The sequence below is a fragment of the Haliaeetus albicilla genome, chromosome 28, assembly GCF_947461875.1.
Source record: "Haliaeetus albicilla chromosome 28, bHalAlb1.1, whole genome shotgun sequence".
In the NCBI taxonomy this organism is placed as follows: Eukaryota; Metazoa; Chordata; class Aves; order Accipitriformes; family Accipitridae; genus Haliaeetus; species Haliaeetus albicilla.
Window position 1 is genome coordinate 9,305,918 of NC_091510.1, and position 19,266 is coordinate 9,325,183.

At 37.3% G+C, this 19,266-nt stretch overlaps 1 protein-coding gene across 4 annotated transcripts in view; it reads right to left on the bottom strand.

Annotated features, from left to right (window-relative positions):
- Positions 1-827: 827 nt before the first annotated feature.
- Positions 828-19,266, bottom strand: part of METTL25 (methyltransferase like 25) — a 64,247-nt gene continuing 45,808 nt past the window's right edge. Inside the window, exons 9-12 of one of the 4 annotated variants that reach the window (XM_069773516.1) lie at positions 17,123-17,216; positions 3,351-3,425; positions 2,666-2,737; positions 828-1,095 (exon numbers count right to left, since the gene is read on the bottom strand). In XM_069773516.1, the coding sequence (XP_069629617.1) occupies positions 997-1,095; positions 2,666-2,737; positions 3,351-3,425; positions 17,123-17,216 (340 nt within the window). In that variant the 3' untranslated portion in view covers positions 828-996. Of the gene's footprint in view, positions 1,096-2,665; positions 2,738-3,350; positions 3,426-10,531; positions 10,852-12,081; positions 12,200-15,182; positions 15,207-17,122; positions 17,217-19,266 lie in introns of those variants that run through there. The other 3 variants (XM_069773517.1, XM_069773518.1, XM_069773519.1) reach the window with 3 other exon arrangements.

Sequence of the window (19,266 nt, forward strand, 5' to 3'; positions counted from 1 at the left end):
CACTGGTAGTTAATTATGTTTTGTATATGCTGGAGAATCCTAATAAAAGCACTAGGTCTTAGAACAGAAACTTTTCTCTTTTTTAATTGATGGAAAATCTGCAAGTTTAATTAGGCAACCCACCGAGATAAATGCATCAACAAATAAATTTCCCACTCATGAAGGCAGTACAGCCAACGAGAAACTGCCTAGCAAGTTTCAATTCACTTGGGTACCAAACTATTTACACCCAAGACATTTGGGCCAGATAATAGCTTTCTGATACAACCCAAGGATTACAGAGTGAACCCCAGCAGGGCAGCTGATTCTTAAGCACTGGGAAATCTCCCACTGGATTAGAGCACACACATTTTTTCTTTCAGAGCGACGAGCAAACAAGTGCATGCCAGAAACACACCTGAAGGAAGAAGGGGTTAATACAAAACTGCTCTTTCTAGGTAGTTACTATCTAGGCTCTTCTAGGCTGCTCTGTAAATAAGGTGGTCCTGATGACCTGGAGAACAGGGAATGACAAAGATCCTATTTAGGCTACAAACCTCTTGTTTACAGTGCAGGTATTTTTCTGTTTACACTGTGCACCATCTGAATCCAGAAAAGAAAAAGGCGAGGCTAGTCTGAGACTGCTGATGCCAGCCACTGGTAAAAATTGAGAAGGTATGATCTTGTGATTAGAAATATCAAAAGAAGGGGTATTGATACATAGTATAATGCCTTAAAAGGAAGAAACATAAAAATTACTTTAAAATAATAATCACATAATAGGGGTCATAACTTTTATAATAAAGCCAGATGTTCAACACTGTTTAATAACTGACATAAGGAAGCGATGGTATTTATAAAGGAGATATTTATTTCTCATGATTCAAAGAGGCATTGCACTTCTGCAGCTGAAAAGCAAACAGTGTACTTGAGGAATCAATTAAAAATAACAGAATAAAAGTGAGGAAACAGCAGTATCAATTCAGAGTTTTCAACCTATCTGCAATTTGCTTCCACTTAAAAACATGACTGTTTCTTCAAAGCAATAACTGCATAGCATCTGGGGGATTTCACGGGATCAAATAACTTCACAAGTCCAGACCAGGCAATGTTGTCCTATAAAATGATATATGATTGAAGTACATAAAAATGTGTTTGACTTAAAAGCTAAGATATGGTAATAGGTCCACATTTTGAAATACAAAATTGTAAAAAAAATTTATCCTTAATACAAAGCAGGAAAAACACTTACCTAACAAGAAAAATCAGGGAAAGTTTGTTGTGAAAAAAAGGACACCCAAACCAGGATGTATTTTAAAGTCATTATATTATTTCTGGCACTATCAAATGATAGCTTACCACACCCTTCATCAATAAACCTTTTCTTCAGTTGAACTAGAGCAAAGAAATTAAGGGTCAAGTCCCACTCATTTTATGCAGCACATTCTACTACTGAAGCTAATTAACTGACTTTTCAGATGAATCAGGCCAGCTGGATCTGGTCTTCATGTTGCATATGGCTTTTACCATTTCTATTTTTTCTTCCTAAACACATTTTGTGAATCAACCAGTACAAGGTTAAATCAATGCATATATTACATTTAGAAAGGTAAATTAGTGCTAAATGCAGCAAGTCTGATCTCCTGTCTTGGAAATCATACAGATCTCTATGTGATTTATAACTGGTTGGCATTTGGGAAAATACATCATTATTTAAATATTTCAAATTGCCTCTGTAAAAATACCAGTTAGAACGAAAGCATACATTTACTACAACTCAGTTGTTCCAAGTGCACTGTGGCAGAGAATAAAGTGAATTTTTACTTATGATAAAATGGAGCTGTTAAAATGAGAGGTTTATGGTGGAAAAACAGAGCTATTCACATGAATGGGTTTAAACTTTATTTTCAAATTTTATTTTGACCGTGGCCCAGAGCAGAAGCTGGAAGATGCTGCCATTTCCTCCTAGGAAATTATTATTTGTCCAAAAAATGTTTACTGGTGCAGAGAAAGTATGACTGCTGCTTCTGAGTTAATCAGGCCAAGCTCAAAATTAGTGTTAGAAGAAACCTTGTAATAGAAATCATTATGGAGTAAATGTAGTAGCATTTGCTTATTATACCCCAGGTCTATACTTGTAAAATATATCCAGGCTGTATGTTAGTCAAATGTACCTCAGTTGACCCATACAGTTGGAAAAAGTGCACCCTCTCTCATCATTGATCTTAATTAAGAAACAATAAAAGGAAATCATAAACATTTTGGACCTAATTCAAAATTTCTTGAATTATATGTTCTAAACCATATTCATTGGAAGCTCTAGCATGTACAGCACAATGTTTGTTTAGCATCTCCAATATTCTTTTTAATTATTAAATATCTCAATATGTTGCATAAAATGAGATTTCTCGCATATTTAATTAATTTATTTTTTACTGTCTATTGACTAGTAATTACCATACAATTAAAAGAACATAAACTTTACTGTTGCTGCTTTGCTGAAAATAAAAACATCTGCTGGGCATATGTTTATACTAAATGGAATGAATGCTTATACTTTTGCAAATATGATGAGAATAATAATTCTGCAACAGAGACTTTTGGTCTGCACAGTAATAAATTGGCTGAAATAGTCTCATTTCACTGATGTAGCCTTTAGGTATCATAAAATGTAATGCAAAAATACCTGTTCCTTGAGGTAGCAAAGACGATCCAGAAGTATCAAAAGTTCTATGCAGGGAGCCAGAACAACCTTCAACTGAAAGAAAGATTAGATACTATAATGATTTTGGGAAAGAGAGACAATGCACTTCCACATGGCTACACTTCCACAGAACAATTCCAGGAAGATCAATCATATTCTAGTGGTTCTGTGGTACAAATGTCACCTTGCCAATTTTCCCTGTGGGATGGACATCTTCAAAACAGATTAAAGATCAAAAATACATGGAATGCCATAAAGCCAGGAAACTATGTTATTTAGTTGGTTTCGAGACATTGTCCAACAAGAAAATGAAATTATATGAAGCAGAACAATTTTAAAGAGGGAAATAATGAATTTTAATAAAAAGAATTTTTATGAAATAACTGCATGGAGACCAGTCTAGGTTTAAAAGGAGACTGACATTTCATTTTCCAGGGTAATAGTCCCTCTTGAAAAAGAATCATCCATGTGTTCGCTTTATTATTTTACTGACACCTAATATAGTTTTGGAAAAGGATATGCTCCAAAGTTTGAAACGGGGAGCGGCTTTGTTTTGAGATTGCATACCACAGTGTAAGACAGTCCACCTCCACATAAAACTTAACAGGGCTTTGTTCTAGACTAGCACATATATACAAGGTAATAGTATTAATCTTATAACTTTTACCATATTAAATGCTTCAAGCTCATTCATTCTGTGCTTGTATTTTTCGTAGTAATCCATTATACAGCTGTCTGGGAGCTGCAAGGGATTAAAAAAAGAAAAGATATCAGAGTTTTTCTAGTTACATTTTCAAGAGAACTTTAAAATGAAATATTTTTTTCCTAATTGAAAGTCACACTACAAAATGAAATCCATGTTTTGTTTTTGAAATTAGCACTTTCCTAAGGTTTACAATAATTTTCCAATAGCGGTTTCTCAGTTCTCATTTACAGTAACTGTTCTTCAGACGGCATTTTGCACTGACATGAAATACTGAGATACATCCATTATTCAGAAAGCTCTAGCCATTCTTAAATGAGTATTACACAGTAAAGTGGAGATAACATTCTCATTTCCTTTCCCATATATCTTAGCCCCTCCTCACCCCCGTCCCCAAGAGATTTATTTAAATAGCTGAGGAGTGGATTCTGGTGTGAGAGTTACATGCTTCAGTCAGGACTTCTGGATGGTATTTCACATTACAAAACCTACTACCAGATTCTGGAAATACTACTTTGTTTCACTGTGCTGCCTAAAGTTATCTTTAAAATAAAATTTTCTCTATTTACTTTGAACTACTACATGTTCCCCTCTTCTTTTCCCAGCCACCTGATGCAACATTGCCAGCACTGCCACTATGACTGTAAACGCTGCGATTTGAGGCTGAATTTGACATAAAGGCAGCTCAAGAACTCAACTAAGTCGAACACCCCTTCCCTTTTCAGCCCTTAGCGGCCAGTGCACTGCAGCAGGTAGCTAGAGCTCTGACCATAACTGCTCTTCACAAAGCGCGCTCTCTCTAGGGCAGCCAGACCACACGTATTCCAGTTTTTAAGGGTCATGATGTCTCTGCTCTTCTGCTGCCCACAGTCCTGGCGGCTAAACAAGACGGTCGAGGTGGCCACTGAAGGAACCTGTCAGAGGAGTGGGAAGTAGGGTTGCAAAGTTACTGGTGAGGGAGGCTGCTGGAGAGAGCGGAGCTGAAAGAGCCTGACCTGCTTCTTCAGTATTGGGAGTCTGCAGTGTGGCTGCTCTGTGGTGGCTACGGAAAGAGCTGGTCCACAACTCAGCAGAAAAGTAACAGTACAGACAGACGTGTAGACGTGGCCCTAAGGGCTATGGTTTAGTGGTGGACTTGGCAGTGTTGGGTTTATGGTTGGACTCGATGATCTTAAAAGTCTTTTCCAACCTAAACGATTTTGCGGTTCTATAACAAAAGACTAGGAAAGCTGAAGTCTTTAATATACTTCTGCACACGTTTATTAGTGTATTAGAGTCATCTGAGAGCATGTGGCTAATCCAGCTGCAAAGAAGTAAAATATCAGCCTAAACCAGGGAAACAAACTAGAGAACATTTTCACAAATTGTAAGTTTTCAAATCATGTATGTATTATGAACTTCATCCTAGGACAGCCAAGAAGGGAATGAAGTAACTATTACTCATTGTCACTGAGAAGTTCTCAAAGATGGTATGTCAGATGGCTAGTGAATGTATGTCTTTTATTATAGAGCAGCCAGTTCAAATTCAATGCACTGAAAAAAATAGAACAAATGAAGAATTTAAAAACACTGAAAGATAAGCAGATGAGTAATAGTCAACATGAAGTTGTCAAGAACAAATCACAAGTCAGGCTACTTTGCTTGTAAGGAGGGTGCAAGGATTCAAGACAGTGAAATATAGATGGTTGTCATATATTTTGATTTCAGCAAGATTTTTGACACCATTTCACACAACAATTTTACAAGTAAATTTAAGAAACAAGGTTTAGATTAAAGTATTATAAAGAGAGTGAAAACTGAATGACCACAACCGGAGAGTAGTTATTAATGAGCCCTTGAACAACTGAAAAGACCTGCTGACTGGAGGTCCATTACAAAATGCAATGTTTTCACTAAGAACTCAGACACAAAAACAGAAACCACATTAACCAAGTCTGCAAATGTGCAACAGGAAGGCATTGCTAGAACTTAAAATAATTTTCAGAAATTGGAGCATTGCTTAGAAAAGAAGTTTGAAATGCTGTACAGAAAAGCAGAAGGGACTACACTCAGGCAGAAATAATCAGCTGTTCAGGATGGGGAACATCAAATGACAGTCTGGGAGATATAGCAGATCACAAGCTGAGCGAGAGTCACAGTTGTGCTACCGCAAAAAAAAGCAATCACCATTCTGTGATATGTATGGGAGAGCAGCCGGCAAAGCGCAGGAAGTAATCCTTCAACTCTGCTTCGCAGTGGCAAAGCTTGAGCCGGAATATGGCATCCATTTTTGGGCATCAGATTTCAAAGAAAGAAATGAACTGTCTGAAAAAGCCCTGAGAGAGAAAAGAGATCAGAGATCTAGAAAACAGGACCTATGAAGAAAGACTGAGAGAACTGGAACTGATCAGGCTAAATTAGAGAAAATTGAGAGTGGGCATAATAACAGTTTTTACAAGGGTATCACCAAGAAGCCGGGAACAGTTTGTTCACTGTGTCTATGGTGGATAGGATAAGAACTAATGGGCCTGCATCGCAGCAAAAAAAATTCGGCCAAAAACTTGAAACTTTCTCTCTTTGAGGTTAATTAAGGACTGGGGAGGTTGTCAGCCTCCATTACAGGAAGCTTTAAGAAGATTTGACAAATATTTTTTCAGGAATGACACAAAATTCTTACTCTGCCTTAAGACAAGGGAATGGGTTAGAAACAATTTTGTAGTCTTTCAGTCACATTTTCTTAATTTAGAAAGTACTTTTTCCCAACTACAGAGGCAAGGTTAAGTGGCTGATCTGGCAGTAATGACATGGACTAACAGGACTTTTTTAGTCTTGTTGCAATTTTATTTCCAGTAAAGCTGTGCAAATATCTGAGGTTGTTTTTTTTTTTTTTTCTCTTCCCCTCTAAAGAGTCAAACTAACTGAAACATATCAGTCATGAGATAAACAAAATAGTTTATTTAACCTCTGCCCTATAAGCTTTTCATTTCAACTGAGAATTAAAAGGGGTTTAGTATAATGGATTTTTGAAATCACAGGCTATTTGGAATTAAAATACAAAGACCTGTATTTGTAAAAATGCAGTCATGAAACTTTTCTGCTTTTGCTTCCTTTATGTTCTCCATTTTTCAACATGAAGCATTCAAATTAAAAGAAAACAAGCTGTGAAATGTTTGGCAAATAAAAAGCCGGGTCAAAAATGTCTCTTGGAAGTTGCCACGCTCGAGTACGGAGCTTTTCCACTCCCCCCTTGCTTGCTACACATTCCGACTGAGTGCATCCTGCTGTCACGGATAGATTAGCTACTATTCCAAACTGTGCCTTAGTTAAAAGTTTGGTGAGTGAACCAATTCAATGCAACAGCCCAGCTGGAAAAGAGAGAAAGCGTCCACCAAAAAGCATTGACAGAAAAGGGCATGAAAAGGGTAACTGGTAGCTAGCTATGTGGTCAATTTATTGCAAGAAAGCTAAAACCCAGATAACACTGACTTTGTCTGAAACTGCAACAGCTTGCCACCTGGCTTCAGTGCTTAAAAGGCACCTGAGACAATCTTCAGCTATCCTTCCAAGGTGAAGCAGGAGTAAAGTATTGCTTGCGTTTGCAGGAACAGACCTGTACTTACACATGCAAAGCGAGCCCCATTTAGCCACTGGAGTTGTCCATGCAACTGTTCTCTATGCAGGGTTGCCACACGTTTGTGTATCCCGAAAAAATTCTTTAAATATGTGCACTGAACGTTTTTCTTACATGTTGATACTACGAACTTATGGCCTGAGTGAAAATGCACGAAAAAAACCAAATACATATATCATGTGCTTGTCTTAATAATGATTCTGCACTCAAAGACCTAGCTTATGCTGCTGATATACAACTAACCTTCAATACATACAGAGAGGTTTTGGTCAGTATTTCTTTGCTGATTTAGCTGCAACGTCTCCTGGTCTTTATCAGGTCATGAACAAAAGCACCTCGTCTCTTTGCACTGTGATGGTGGCGCATGCTTTCTTTTAAACTGATTTCTTTGAGGATTGGTGTGGTCACTCCAATAGCTGAAACAACCAAGAGGAACCAGAGGGCGGCAAGGTCTCCAGGGACCCAGTTACAACTATACCATCCGCTGGAGGTGGCACCAAAACCCTACCATAGGCCAGACTCATCTGTTGTGAACACTGGGAGACTCAACAGAGCCCTGAGAGCACGTGAGATACCGCGCGCCCGAGGCCGACTGCAATCCCACAAACACGCCGACTGAGCACAGGCTGAAAGGAAAACTGAAATTCAGGCACAAGGTGTGTGACAATTCGCGATACCACGCTTCACAATTCTCCAGAGAGTATTTTTTCAGAGTTGTGTCTTTCCCTAGACAGGGAGTATTTTGGCTGAATGAAAGTCTCTTTTTTACTGTCCAGCGCTGCACACACCCTGTAGAGGAGAGACAGAGCCTAAGGATACGGTTCCACCGTCTGTTTAAACAGATGTAATTCCTCTTTGCTGCCTCAAAGGGACTGCTTTCCCCTGCACTGACTGCACATTTCCATGTTTCCTCTTTCTTCTTGTACCGGCATTATCATGAACGCTAGCACAAGTACAAGAAAGCAGTAAGGCAACCCTCTGAGAAGTGTCTTAGATCAGTTCAAAACACTTGGGAGACGATACCATACGGCGATTTTTTACAATTTTCCCATGACTACAGTAGTTAAAAATAATGTAATGTAATGTAATGTAATGTAATATAGTGTAAAATAATGTAAAACAGATAATGCAATTACTGAGAAACTTGAGTTTATTTAGAACTTTGTTTAAAATGCATTTCAAATGAATGCAATCCATATTACTTATAATTATATCTAATTGAAATAAAAGTCACATCTCTGAAGATTCCTTGTCAGACTAAAATGCTATGCTACCATAATTGGCATAGTATTTTGTGTGTTTGAAAAACAATTATACTTGAAAACAGCATTATGCACATATACTTTGTAGGCTGTAATACAAGTGTTACCTGAGCCTTCATTCAATATTTCCCTAAGTAACAAATGAACCAGGAAATCTGTGAGCTGAAATTCTTTCTGTCCAATAAAACAATTGAGTAAGTCAACTCTTCAACAATTGTAAAATGTATTAAGTGTGTAAATTCATTTAGTGCCTTCATTTTTTTGACTGTTTAGACTCAGTTAACTGCTGCGTTAGAATTCATGGGAAAGTGGAGAGTATTGTTTTGGCTTTGGCTCCATGTTTGCCTAACAGCTGTACACAATAAAAAGCATCAAAATTAGAAATAATCTTAGCAAAGACCAACCACTTTGAGGTATTTACTATCATTTAAAGATATCAACACTGAATTAGGTGTGGGATAGACATTAAGATTATAAGAAATCTCAGTTTAAAAGTCTCTCTCTCTCCCAATTTCCATAAAAATTCTCCTTTTTAGTTCCCAGTGTAGTTGTACATACGCAGGCTAGTTCATGTCTTAATGTATTATACAGTTCCACTGCTGACAGTTCCCCAGTCTTAATTATGCGGTTTCTCAACACTTTTTAAAACAACAGTAAAATTAAGCCACAATGAGATTCTTATACTACCCTTCATTTGCAAACTGCATTTTACGATATCCCACTAGTCATTGCTGAGGAGATATTACAGGTCAAGGGACACTCTATGGTAAACTAAGAGAAGCGCACCTCCATTTACCCAGTGTCCTCTTCCCTGCCTTACTGTTGGAAAGAATTGTCCTGTACGAAACACTGGCCAAAACAATGGCTGCATTTTTTCTCATTCAGCACATTGATCGTTGGTTCCCATTATATCAGCATTCAAATTTTCAAGCAAGCATCGAAACAGGGTGCACTACGTGATCTACAGAAGCTCAGAAAGATCCGCTACAGATCCCACAGCACAACCTTATTGCATCCCCAGTTACAAGGTGTATCTTTTTCAGTTTCACCCTGGGATGACATCCTATAAGCAATGTAGCTTGGGAGGATTAAAGTGGTGAGGGTTGTAACATACTAAGTCAAAGCGGGCATTTTATTAACTTCATAACAGAACACACTGCAATGATGTTTTTAAAAGACACTGACAAACGCCAAAGAAGGGCAGAAGGTGCTCTTAAATATTTTGTCATAGCAGAAGAGCAGTAGCAGCAGTGTTGTCTACCATAATAACATTTCACTTCCAAGAAAGTAGCTTCTTTCAATGCAACTTAGCTGACAGAAATGAAAAAAAAAAAAAAAAGAAAAAAAAAGAAAAAAAAGAGACCATCACAAAACCCACCAAGTTTTCAGAAAACATTCTGGTGGCACTTAGCATTCTTCCAAGAAATCTACTTGAAAACAAAATTGGTTTAACCCATTGGTATCTCAGATAGCACACCACGCTAAAACTTAAATTATGAATTTGTCAGTGGTAAGTCTCTAGTTAAGACTCAATTTTCAGAAACTGAGAAACATTACAGATGAGAAATTAACAACATATTAAGCCATTTGAATTTAGGAAGTAAAAGAAAACCATTTGGTTAAAGAGTTCATATTAGTGCTGAATTAAGCTTAGAAATTCTTCACTCAACTAATCCTTTGGGGTAGGTTTAGAGAATGCCACACTCCTTTGGTCAAAATCCTGTAAGGTCAGAAATCAGCAATTCATATGAAAAACTACTTTTGCTTGCAAAAATTTAAACATACCATCTGTATTAAAGGTGGAAAAAGTAAAGATCAGTCTATTACTTTAGAATGTTCTCACATGGCCGTGGAAACCTTATCAAGCATTTTCTAGGAAGGATGGAACTGCCCAAACACCTCGTTTTAAAAAAGTGCAGCTTTCTAAATACTGTAACGCAACTTATCCTGACAAGCTCCACAAAGACAGAGGCTTTTTATCTTGTCCCAGGCTCACCTGCTCATTGAATTACGACGTAGCTTGTCAATGATGTGTACAGAGCACAGTGTCTCTTAATTACATGGTTTAAAATTATGAAAAAACATGCGAAACATTCTGTTCAGCATATTTTGACATAGTTGTGTTCAATGAATCAGAAGACCATTAGAACATCTGAAGCGCAGCTGGTGTAGGACCAAACTAGGAAATATACGTGATAAATTGCAAACGGCATTGTACAAGAAGCACAGATGTGGAAATGGGAAGAAATATCCTCAAAGCCTACTCACCGTCGCAGGAGTAGGACATGCTCAGGGACTAAAACCAGGACAGCTCATGACACAGGTTGGACTGAGAGCCAACGTGGGGGACAGAGCTTCCAGATGCATGTTCCTCAGAGGGACTACAAAGTCTGTAATTGCTTGAGAGGTGTTTCCAAACATTTTCCCAGCCACTGGCTGTGAAGTTATCTGCAACGTACATTTACCACTGCATTTTCACAATGCATTTACAGGACATCTGAGTCTCTCAGCAGGAGTCTTTGAAAGTCCCATCTTTAAGTTCTTGGCCTTGCGGTGCATTAAGTAAAGTGTCCCCATCTAATACTATAGGAATCTGAACAAAGCAAATTGGAACTATTTTTGCATTAATGTTAAAAAGAGCACTATTATCATATAAATAAATGCAAGCAAGCACAGCATAATTTACACCTGCTGAAAATTCATTCAGGACTGAACCCAATATATTAAATATAGATTTAGCTAACATGAATAACTGCCTCATCTTAAAATGAGAAGACATCTCCTTAATCCATGCTCACTCTGCCATCTGGGCAGTTATAAAGAGGAAACATATATTAAAACTGCAGTTCTAATAAGTGATAAATTACTGAAATTCTCCAAGTGTAAACCCAGTTATTTTAAAAATTAACATATCCTTATTTTATTTTTTAAAAAACCCAACAGAATCCGTTATTTTATTATAGTCTTAAAAAACTCAGACTTTTGACTTTATTTTTTACTTGATAGTTATAGCACTGAGAGATCACTCAGCTCAGCTATTTAGTTTTCAGGTTTTACATGTATGCTAATGCTGTTGGTAGCTGTTTTCATCATCAAAATGAAAGCAAAAAGTCACACATGCATGCTCTTGTGTTTTCTTAAAAAGTATCACTGTTTTAAAAAATCACTACTGCTACATGAAACATACATCAACTAGTCACACTAACTATATAAAAAGTTTCCAAAGACATAAGAAAAAAAAAATTGTCTGACAAAAAATTACCAATTGGTGAAAAAGAAATTTGTATTTTTACACAAATTCAGATTTCAGTATTATCTACCAGTTTTACCACTCAAATAGTCTGGAGTTTGCAAAAACACAAAGTCAATGTAGGAAAGGGAAGTAATTTAGGAATTCCAGCAAAACTGAACTAATAAGCCTAATGTATATCAGATATCTCTGGATTTATTTAATTATATTAAAAATGCAGACATAATTAATATAGGGAAAGGATTACTTTATAAATGAATGATATGTAATATTTTCAGAGATTCTTATAAAAATAAAACAAAATTATATAAAATTATTAATTATAAATAAACCTAAAAGTTTTGGTTATTGTAGAGAAAGAAAGCACTAACATGCTTATTTAACTAAATGTACTTCTAAATACATAACCTTTGCAGATAATACAGGAAGATATGACTTATATTTAAATTTAGCTGCATAGCTACATCAAGGCTTTGAAATATTTTGAGTCTAACATTGGTAGACATATCAAATATCAAAGTTGTTTAAATTACTTAATAAATGAGCTTTTTATAGGACATGAGTTTCTCTTACCGTGTTATTAATGTAAATGCTCCTGTGATGGGTACAACGCCTCACAGAAGGGTCTAGTGCCCTTTACTGACCCACCAGTTGAGACCTGACAGCTGTAAATCTTTTTGGGATGCTCTACCTGAAGTACAGGATCAGAAAAAGACAAATGGGCAGCAGCTGTTTTTAAGAAGTCTGGTCAGCGTTAGAGCAAACAGGGATGGCAGGAACGGAGCATTAACCATCTGTTTATTGTTGCAGATCTCATCTCAGGTTGTTAGATGGGGCACCAGTCATATAAATGACTTTTTCCGGGGGAAGAGCCCCAGCAACTTCAAGTTACGTGCAGGCACTAGACTGTTCGAAACCGAAATACTCCGGTCACGGAGACTTGGAAGCTCAGTTAAACAAAACCAAGTAAATCTGCAGCAACACACTCGCTGACAGGCACATAAACTTCTCTTTATGTGCGAAAGCTTAAGGTGACCCTACCTCTGAAAATGCTATTGAATCTCCGCAGCCTAAGTCTACATCTGAAAGGGTTAAGTGATTTGTGAAGTATTTTGACTAAGACAAAGTAACTACCTTATATGCTATTAGCCCATAGCAGTAACTATAGTGTGAATAAAGCAGGAGATGAAATCAAAGTGACTAATAGCTTTTCTTTGCGGATGTGTCAGGAGTGTTTCCAGCCCTGCATATCTTCCTGCAATCGGATGTGGCATTAAATAGCGTTCTCTCCTTATTCCCAGACTGCACTTCACCTGAATCCTGGCCAGCTTCTCTTTGTTGTACAGCTCCACCGCCGAGGCTCGCGCTCCCTGGCAGCAGTGGATCCTAGCTGGGTCGTGCATCACAAAGTCTGCCAGACACACATCCAGGCATTAGCCTTGTAACCACTTGCTCCCTTTAATCGCCTTAAAGCCAGGCCCTGTGAAAGATCTTTTGCTAATCTACCCCAAGAACTACGGGACAGCAGGCAGTTTAAGAACGTTTTGGGTTTTTTTCTTCAAAGACTCTAGGAATACAAAAATACTTATACAAGGACTTTTTGCTGTGGCAGTGCCATTTGGAGCACTTACTGCCTTCAGCAGCAATCAAATGTATTAATGAAGAGGCTTGGTTTTAAATCCATCTGCAAGGCAGCTACAAACAGAGCTGAAACATGTTCTGCTGGAGAGGAAGGAGCGATTGCTCTTGCTGTTTGAAAGAAGCAAGGCTAACAAGTGTAAGAGTGGCCAGCTCCTCTAGGAGAAAGAACAGGGATGAATGCTTCATTCTCTTTCGTGAGAGTCCCACATCCATGTTAAATTAGGTAAAACAGTGAATAAAAGGGAAAAGAAATCTTCTGATAGAAGGAATTTCTGCCACACGTATGTGACACTGAGCGCTCTGCCTATACAACATGGAGTGTAGCTATGACAAAGAAAACAACCAGGAATAAAATATTGCCTTGGTGTGTATCCAGAACAATTACTAAGGCCCTGTGCAGGGCTCCATAGCCCACAAAGCAATTCCATTAGTTCTGAAGCTAGACACAATATAGCCATACCTGTGAAGCATCAAGCTCACACTACAAAAGACCTCTCTCTGCCCTCACAAAATGAGAATATTTTGTCAGACATTCAGTAGTCATGGTGTATGTCTCCATTTTACTACTGAGGTGGAGAGATGTGTGAAAGGAATGATCCTGCACCAAAAGGCAGAAAAATATAGTTCATTTGCATCTCACTGTTTAATCTGGACTTGACAGGCTCCTCCACATTGAAGAGAAACACAATGGAGGAAATTATTTTTACTAAGGTTAATAGGAAACTTCTGTCCCTGAACAGTAACTTGTAACAATGAATGGCCCTAGGTGATTGATAAATGCTATTTTTTTGGTAGAAAAACTATTTTACTATTTTGTCTCACTGACTCGCTTCTGATTGTCAATCTTTTCATAAAGGGTCTGGTTCTTATTCAAAAAAGTGAAGATCTTCACATCTATTTCGCAAATGAAAAAGGCAGAGGGGCTTGTTCACATGGAGAATTGGCAGGATTAAAGAACTTATCTTTACTGAAAAACAATAGCAAAAATGAACTTGCTGTTTGGATATTTATCCCTGATAAATAGAGCCTTCATCAGTTCTATATTTAGCAAAAGGCATACACTTACATAAACGAGTATCAAGGCAGGTTAGGTGTCTTACGCCCTCGCTCCCTCTATCCTGCCTCCACAGTTGTCCAGACTAAAAAACAACTGACCGCGCTGCACCAGGACTGCCCCTTGATCGGGAACGCAGACACTGGTGTGTACAAAGGCAGCAGTTCATCACGAACCACGCGTTTGGAAGGATGTTTATGTCCCACAGTCCAGATTCATCTGCAGTGATCAAAACCATCCATGACTTTACCATATGTGCCAAGCTACCAGATCCTGGCAGTGACTCCTAAAAACTCAGTGCCACTGCCCCTCTACTTTTCAGTACACCTATTATCATGAAGAGATTAAAGTCTTTTCGATTTTCTGATAAGCACAGCAGAAGACCTGAGACTCGCTGTTTTCTGACTTCTTGTTTTTTTAAAACACATTTTTGCACACATAAAGCAGACTCACATCAAACAATTTTTCTCACAGTTCTCTATTTATATTACACAGCATTACTCAGTTTTAGCTGTTTTTTTAACAGTACCTAAATAAATGTATGCATGAAGACAATGACTGCCTCTTTTTCTTGGCAAATGACAGGCACATTTTGGATTATTCTGGAAGTATCCTTCATATATGCTTACTCTTGCCTTATATTCTTCCCAAGACATCAGTTTTTGGCCACTGCCGGAGACAGAGCAGACATTCGGTCTATGCAGTACAGCTGCTCTTTTGTTCACTTTTAAAAACAGAGCTAGAAAACAAATTCTGCATAAATTTCTCTTTGATTTTTGTTGTCTTTGAGAGCAAATGTTTAGGCTTCATCACATTTTTAGCTATGTAAGTATTTTTCTTCTGAAGAGAGGAATTTAACACATTCTCCAATATTGTGTAGCTAGAGTGCTGACTCCACCATGAAAACTGCAGTGTCAGAACCACTGTTGAGGGAGCAGTAACAACTCTCCTCTCAGTAGTATCAAAATAGCATGGTTTTCTGCTGCTGCAGATTTCAACATAGCTGGGAAATAAAAAATAATATTGTTTAGATCAGCATAAAATTCAGTCTTAAGTATGCAGCCAGCTGTACATAAAAATGAGGAGAAATATAAACAAAAACGAGCATTTACTTGAATCAGGTCTTTAGCAACCACACAAACATGTGCAGCCTGAAGTAGTGTTGACAGACATCTTTCTCTCAGGGCAACTTGCATTTGTCCAGACCCTTTCTAGCAAAAGGCGGTGTGTCTAAAATCAGACATATTGACACAAATTTTCTATGCTTACTGGTTTTAAAGAAAAGAAAGTATAACTCTCTACCAGCAGAGTTTATTTAATGGTTTAGAAATCTGATTATTGCACAAACAATTCACTGTTGCTTTTGGGTGACTGTACACAAACTGTGGAAGACACCATTTTAGTAGTTACTTTCATCTGGGGAAAATGCAGGCTCTTAGTGCCTATTTATACAGAAAAGCAAACAGGTAACTCAATTTGCAAACAGAATGAAAAATAATCCTTTTAAAACACAGTGAACTTCAGGCATATGTCTTTTTTTTTTTAATGCTGTAAGCATGACTCCAATGTCATTTGCATTTACTTGTTTATTTGGTTTTGCATTTTTCTACTAGTTCATGGTTTGATGTGCCTGGCAAATTTTAAGTGATTTGACATTTTGCCTACGGATTTTAAGCATTGCTTTACCAAAGACTACTGCAACTGTAACATTTACCTTAAATATCTTACATACTTACCACTCCTACTTTTTTCTTTGATTTGTACTACATTTTTTAATAATCAGTCTACTACTCTCCAGTGTCTCCATTGCACAACTTGTTCTCACAGAGTGGTTGTGATCTTCACAGAGTCATATTCCATGCCTAATGCTATGTTGCCATCTGTTGACCAATTTAGCAGTTGTACTACTAAGACAAGACATTCAAGAACATATAAAAATCTCTGGAAGATTTTATAAGTTTAAATCTCAATTTTGTATTTTCTTCTTTATCTATGAAAGTTATTTAAAAATCTTAATATTTATTCCTAACTTTTATTAATTTAAAGAAAAAAAGTATTGGGCCTTCAAAGATCTTCAAAGGCCTCTTAAGGAGACTGTCTAAAGGCTAAAATAAATTGGAAATACTTTGGGAACTAAATTGCAAGAGAAACATACTGCATGGATGGAATTGCCTATCATGCTATAATGTTACATTTTTCAGTTTCAAAAGGTGTCCAGAGGGATCAAGATAATATTGCTGCAGAAAAAATGAAAATAAAAAGGGGTCAAAGTGTTTACTATGTGATTCATTATTCATGTTTTTTTGGATCACTTTCAGTATAAACTTAAGTACAGACGAAAAAGTAACATGTTTGTATAGGATAGTATTTCAGCTGGATTTAAAAGGGTGCAAGAGTTACTTTTATCAGGGTGTATAGTATTAGCACAGGCAAGAAGTTCTTCATGCCTGCTTCACTCAGCATATGAAAAGTATATTTACCTCTAAATGACAGCATGTATAAAATAGACTATGTATTACATTTTTTTGCCTCAAAGGAGATTTGTAGGATTAACTTCAGAAATACTGGAAAGGCTTAAAAAAATTCTTATCATGAGCACCATGTATAAAAAAGGATTGGTTTTATATAAAGTCATTAGAATAAAGTAATTTTAAAACAAAATCTTTTAAAGAATTTATACATGGAAGTCTATTTCCAAATAACAAGAAAAAACCCAACTTTGATATTGTCTTTTTATGAATGCATAAAAATAAGTATGGATTGGCTCTATTAATTTTAATTAAAAAGAGAATGCTTTGTATTTATACAGCAATATACAAACTGAATCAACTCAGTGGTTTAAACATTGCATTGTGGTGCTGACTTCAAGAACTTAACATAGATATAAGAATTTAATGCAGTCTCTATTTAGTGACTCACCTTTGAATCATCCAGTTCCAGTTTTTTCAGAGACTTTCTGACATAATCTATGAAGGAGGATGATTTGGAGAAAATTTTCCCAACATGTCGATCACTGCAAATACAGCATTGAGATGCAGGCTTTTATACACCCAACAACAGAAATTTACACATTTTTAATTTAATTTTTAATTCAGGAGAAATAAATCAGTTGGACAGCTACTACTGTCAAGTTAGTATCAATTTTCCTTTTCCCCCCTTCTATTTAAAACAGAACAAGCTAGTTAATACTTGAAGAAATTTCTCGATGCAGCAACTGTACAATTGTACTATAGTTATAGCACGGTTATTATTTTACCTAAAAATTTGAGAGTTAGTTGAAGGTTTCTTTTAATTTCTCCCCTAATATTTTTATTTCCCTAAGTGAATGACAAAATTCTTATTTCTGATGACAGATATTTCCTTCTATACTTCTATAATATTTCTATAATTTACTGTAATGCCACTGTAATTTATTTACCTTCAAACACTGAACTGAGCAAATGCCAAGTTGGAGTGAAATTTCACTTTTGCTTGTTACCCTGTGTTCTTATCCTCGCAATTTTTATTTCACTAGATGATGCCAGAATTTTCTCCTGTTTATAACTCAATGGCCTGCTTTTGAAGCCAGCCAAAAATGTGGGTTGTTTCCAAAAACATGTTAAAATAATGCATGAAAACTTAAAAAATCATATAGGAAGACTGAATCCTAACAGGCCACTCACATTTGTTGTCTTCTCTGTGCTTAAAATATCTTGGAGAAACAACATGCAAAGTTTTTGTTAGTCTGAATTCGCTTTCTTGAGTAACATAATTCCTCTTCCAGCTGCGCAGTGTAGGAGTTACATTTTCAGCTACAGTAGCTGTTTGTGAGTATTCAGTTACTTAAGAGGAAATACACTTTCTCCCCCGTGAAACACAAAATGGAAATATCTTCGTTTAAAACTTTTTCCCCTCTTCATTCTGAGTAAACCACCCTTCTCCTTAATTAAGGATCAGGATTAACGTCTACTGAAGTCAACAGAAAGACTTCATTCAGTGGCAGTTTTAACACTGTTTCGCTGGCAGGGACCCCCACTCACTGAGAATCAACAGTGGCATTTATTTTTAAAGAATTTCTGTTGTCGTATTTAATATTCAGATGCTCTTAAACACTTGGGCTGATGCAGTCTGGAAATCAGTTAATGATGCTGTTATGCCATTCTTTGGAAGACGGGTGTCTCTCCTTCTAATCACAAGCTACTGGGGGAAAGAGATTGCCTGGGTCTGGCTGGGATGGAGCTAACGTCACAGCAACCCACGCGGTGCTGCGCGTTGGATTTGTGACTACAACAGTGCTGGTAACACACCAATGTTTCAGCTGTTGCCATACAGGGATTGCACAGCATCAAGGCCTTCTCTGTTTCTCCCTCTGCCCCCCAGGGAGCAGGCTGGGGGTGCACAAGAAGTGCGGGGGGACACGGCCAGGACAGCTGACCCGAACGGACCACGGGGATACTCCATGCCGTATAACATCATGCTCAGCAATAAAACAGGGCGGGGGGAGGTCTTTCCAAGGTAGCCATTCCTTTTATTTCAAAAGTATAATCTTAATTACTACCTCCAAATGATACTTCCTTTAATAGATGAAACACATTATCATCTATCTCACACTTTTTCTCTTCTTGACAATTTAGTAGCCATGATTTTATGTGTGATATTTTACGTAATTTTAAAATAAACCACAATGTCTTCTTTCAGGAGTTTGACCTTCTGAACAGTAAGCTGTCTGGGTCTACATTTAGCAAAAGATTTGGGGGTATCTGCATTAGCACTTACTTTAGATCAAGACTATACTTCTGAAGTGAATTTTCTGGTTTTCCCTACCTCTCATGCTGTTCACACTGTGGAATAGGATCAGAGCTCAAAAAAAAGGGTTATTTTCAAACTAAATTAAACTGGAAGGCGTGCTTCTGGATGTGCTCCAAGTGCTAATGGGCATACATCCCACAGAATTAGATAAAATCTAATCCAGCTACAACTCCAGAAAAAGAGTGCAGATGTCAGGTCCTCAGCACCAGCTCTCCAAATCCCATCCTACAAGGGCGCAGTACTTGCCAGTGCAGGCATAGGCAGTAAGTAGCTCT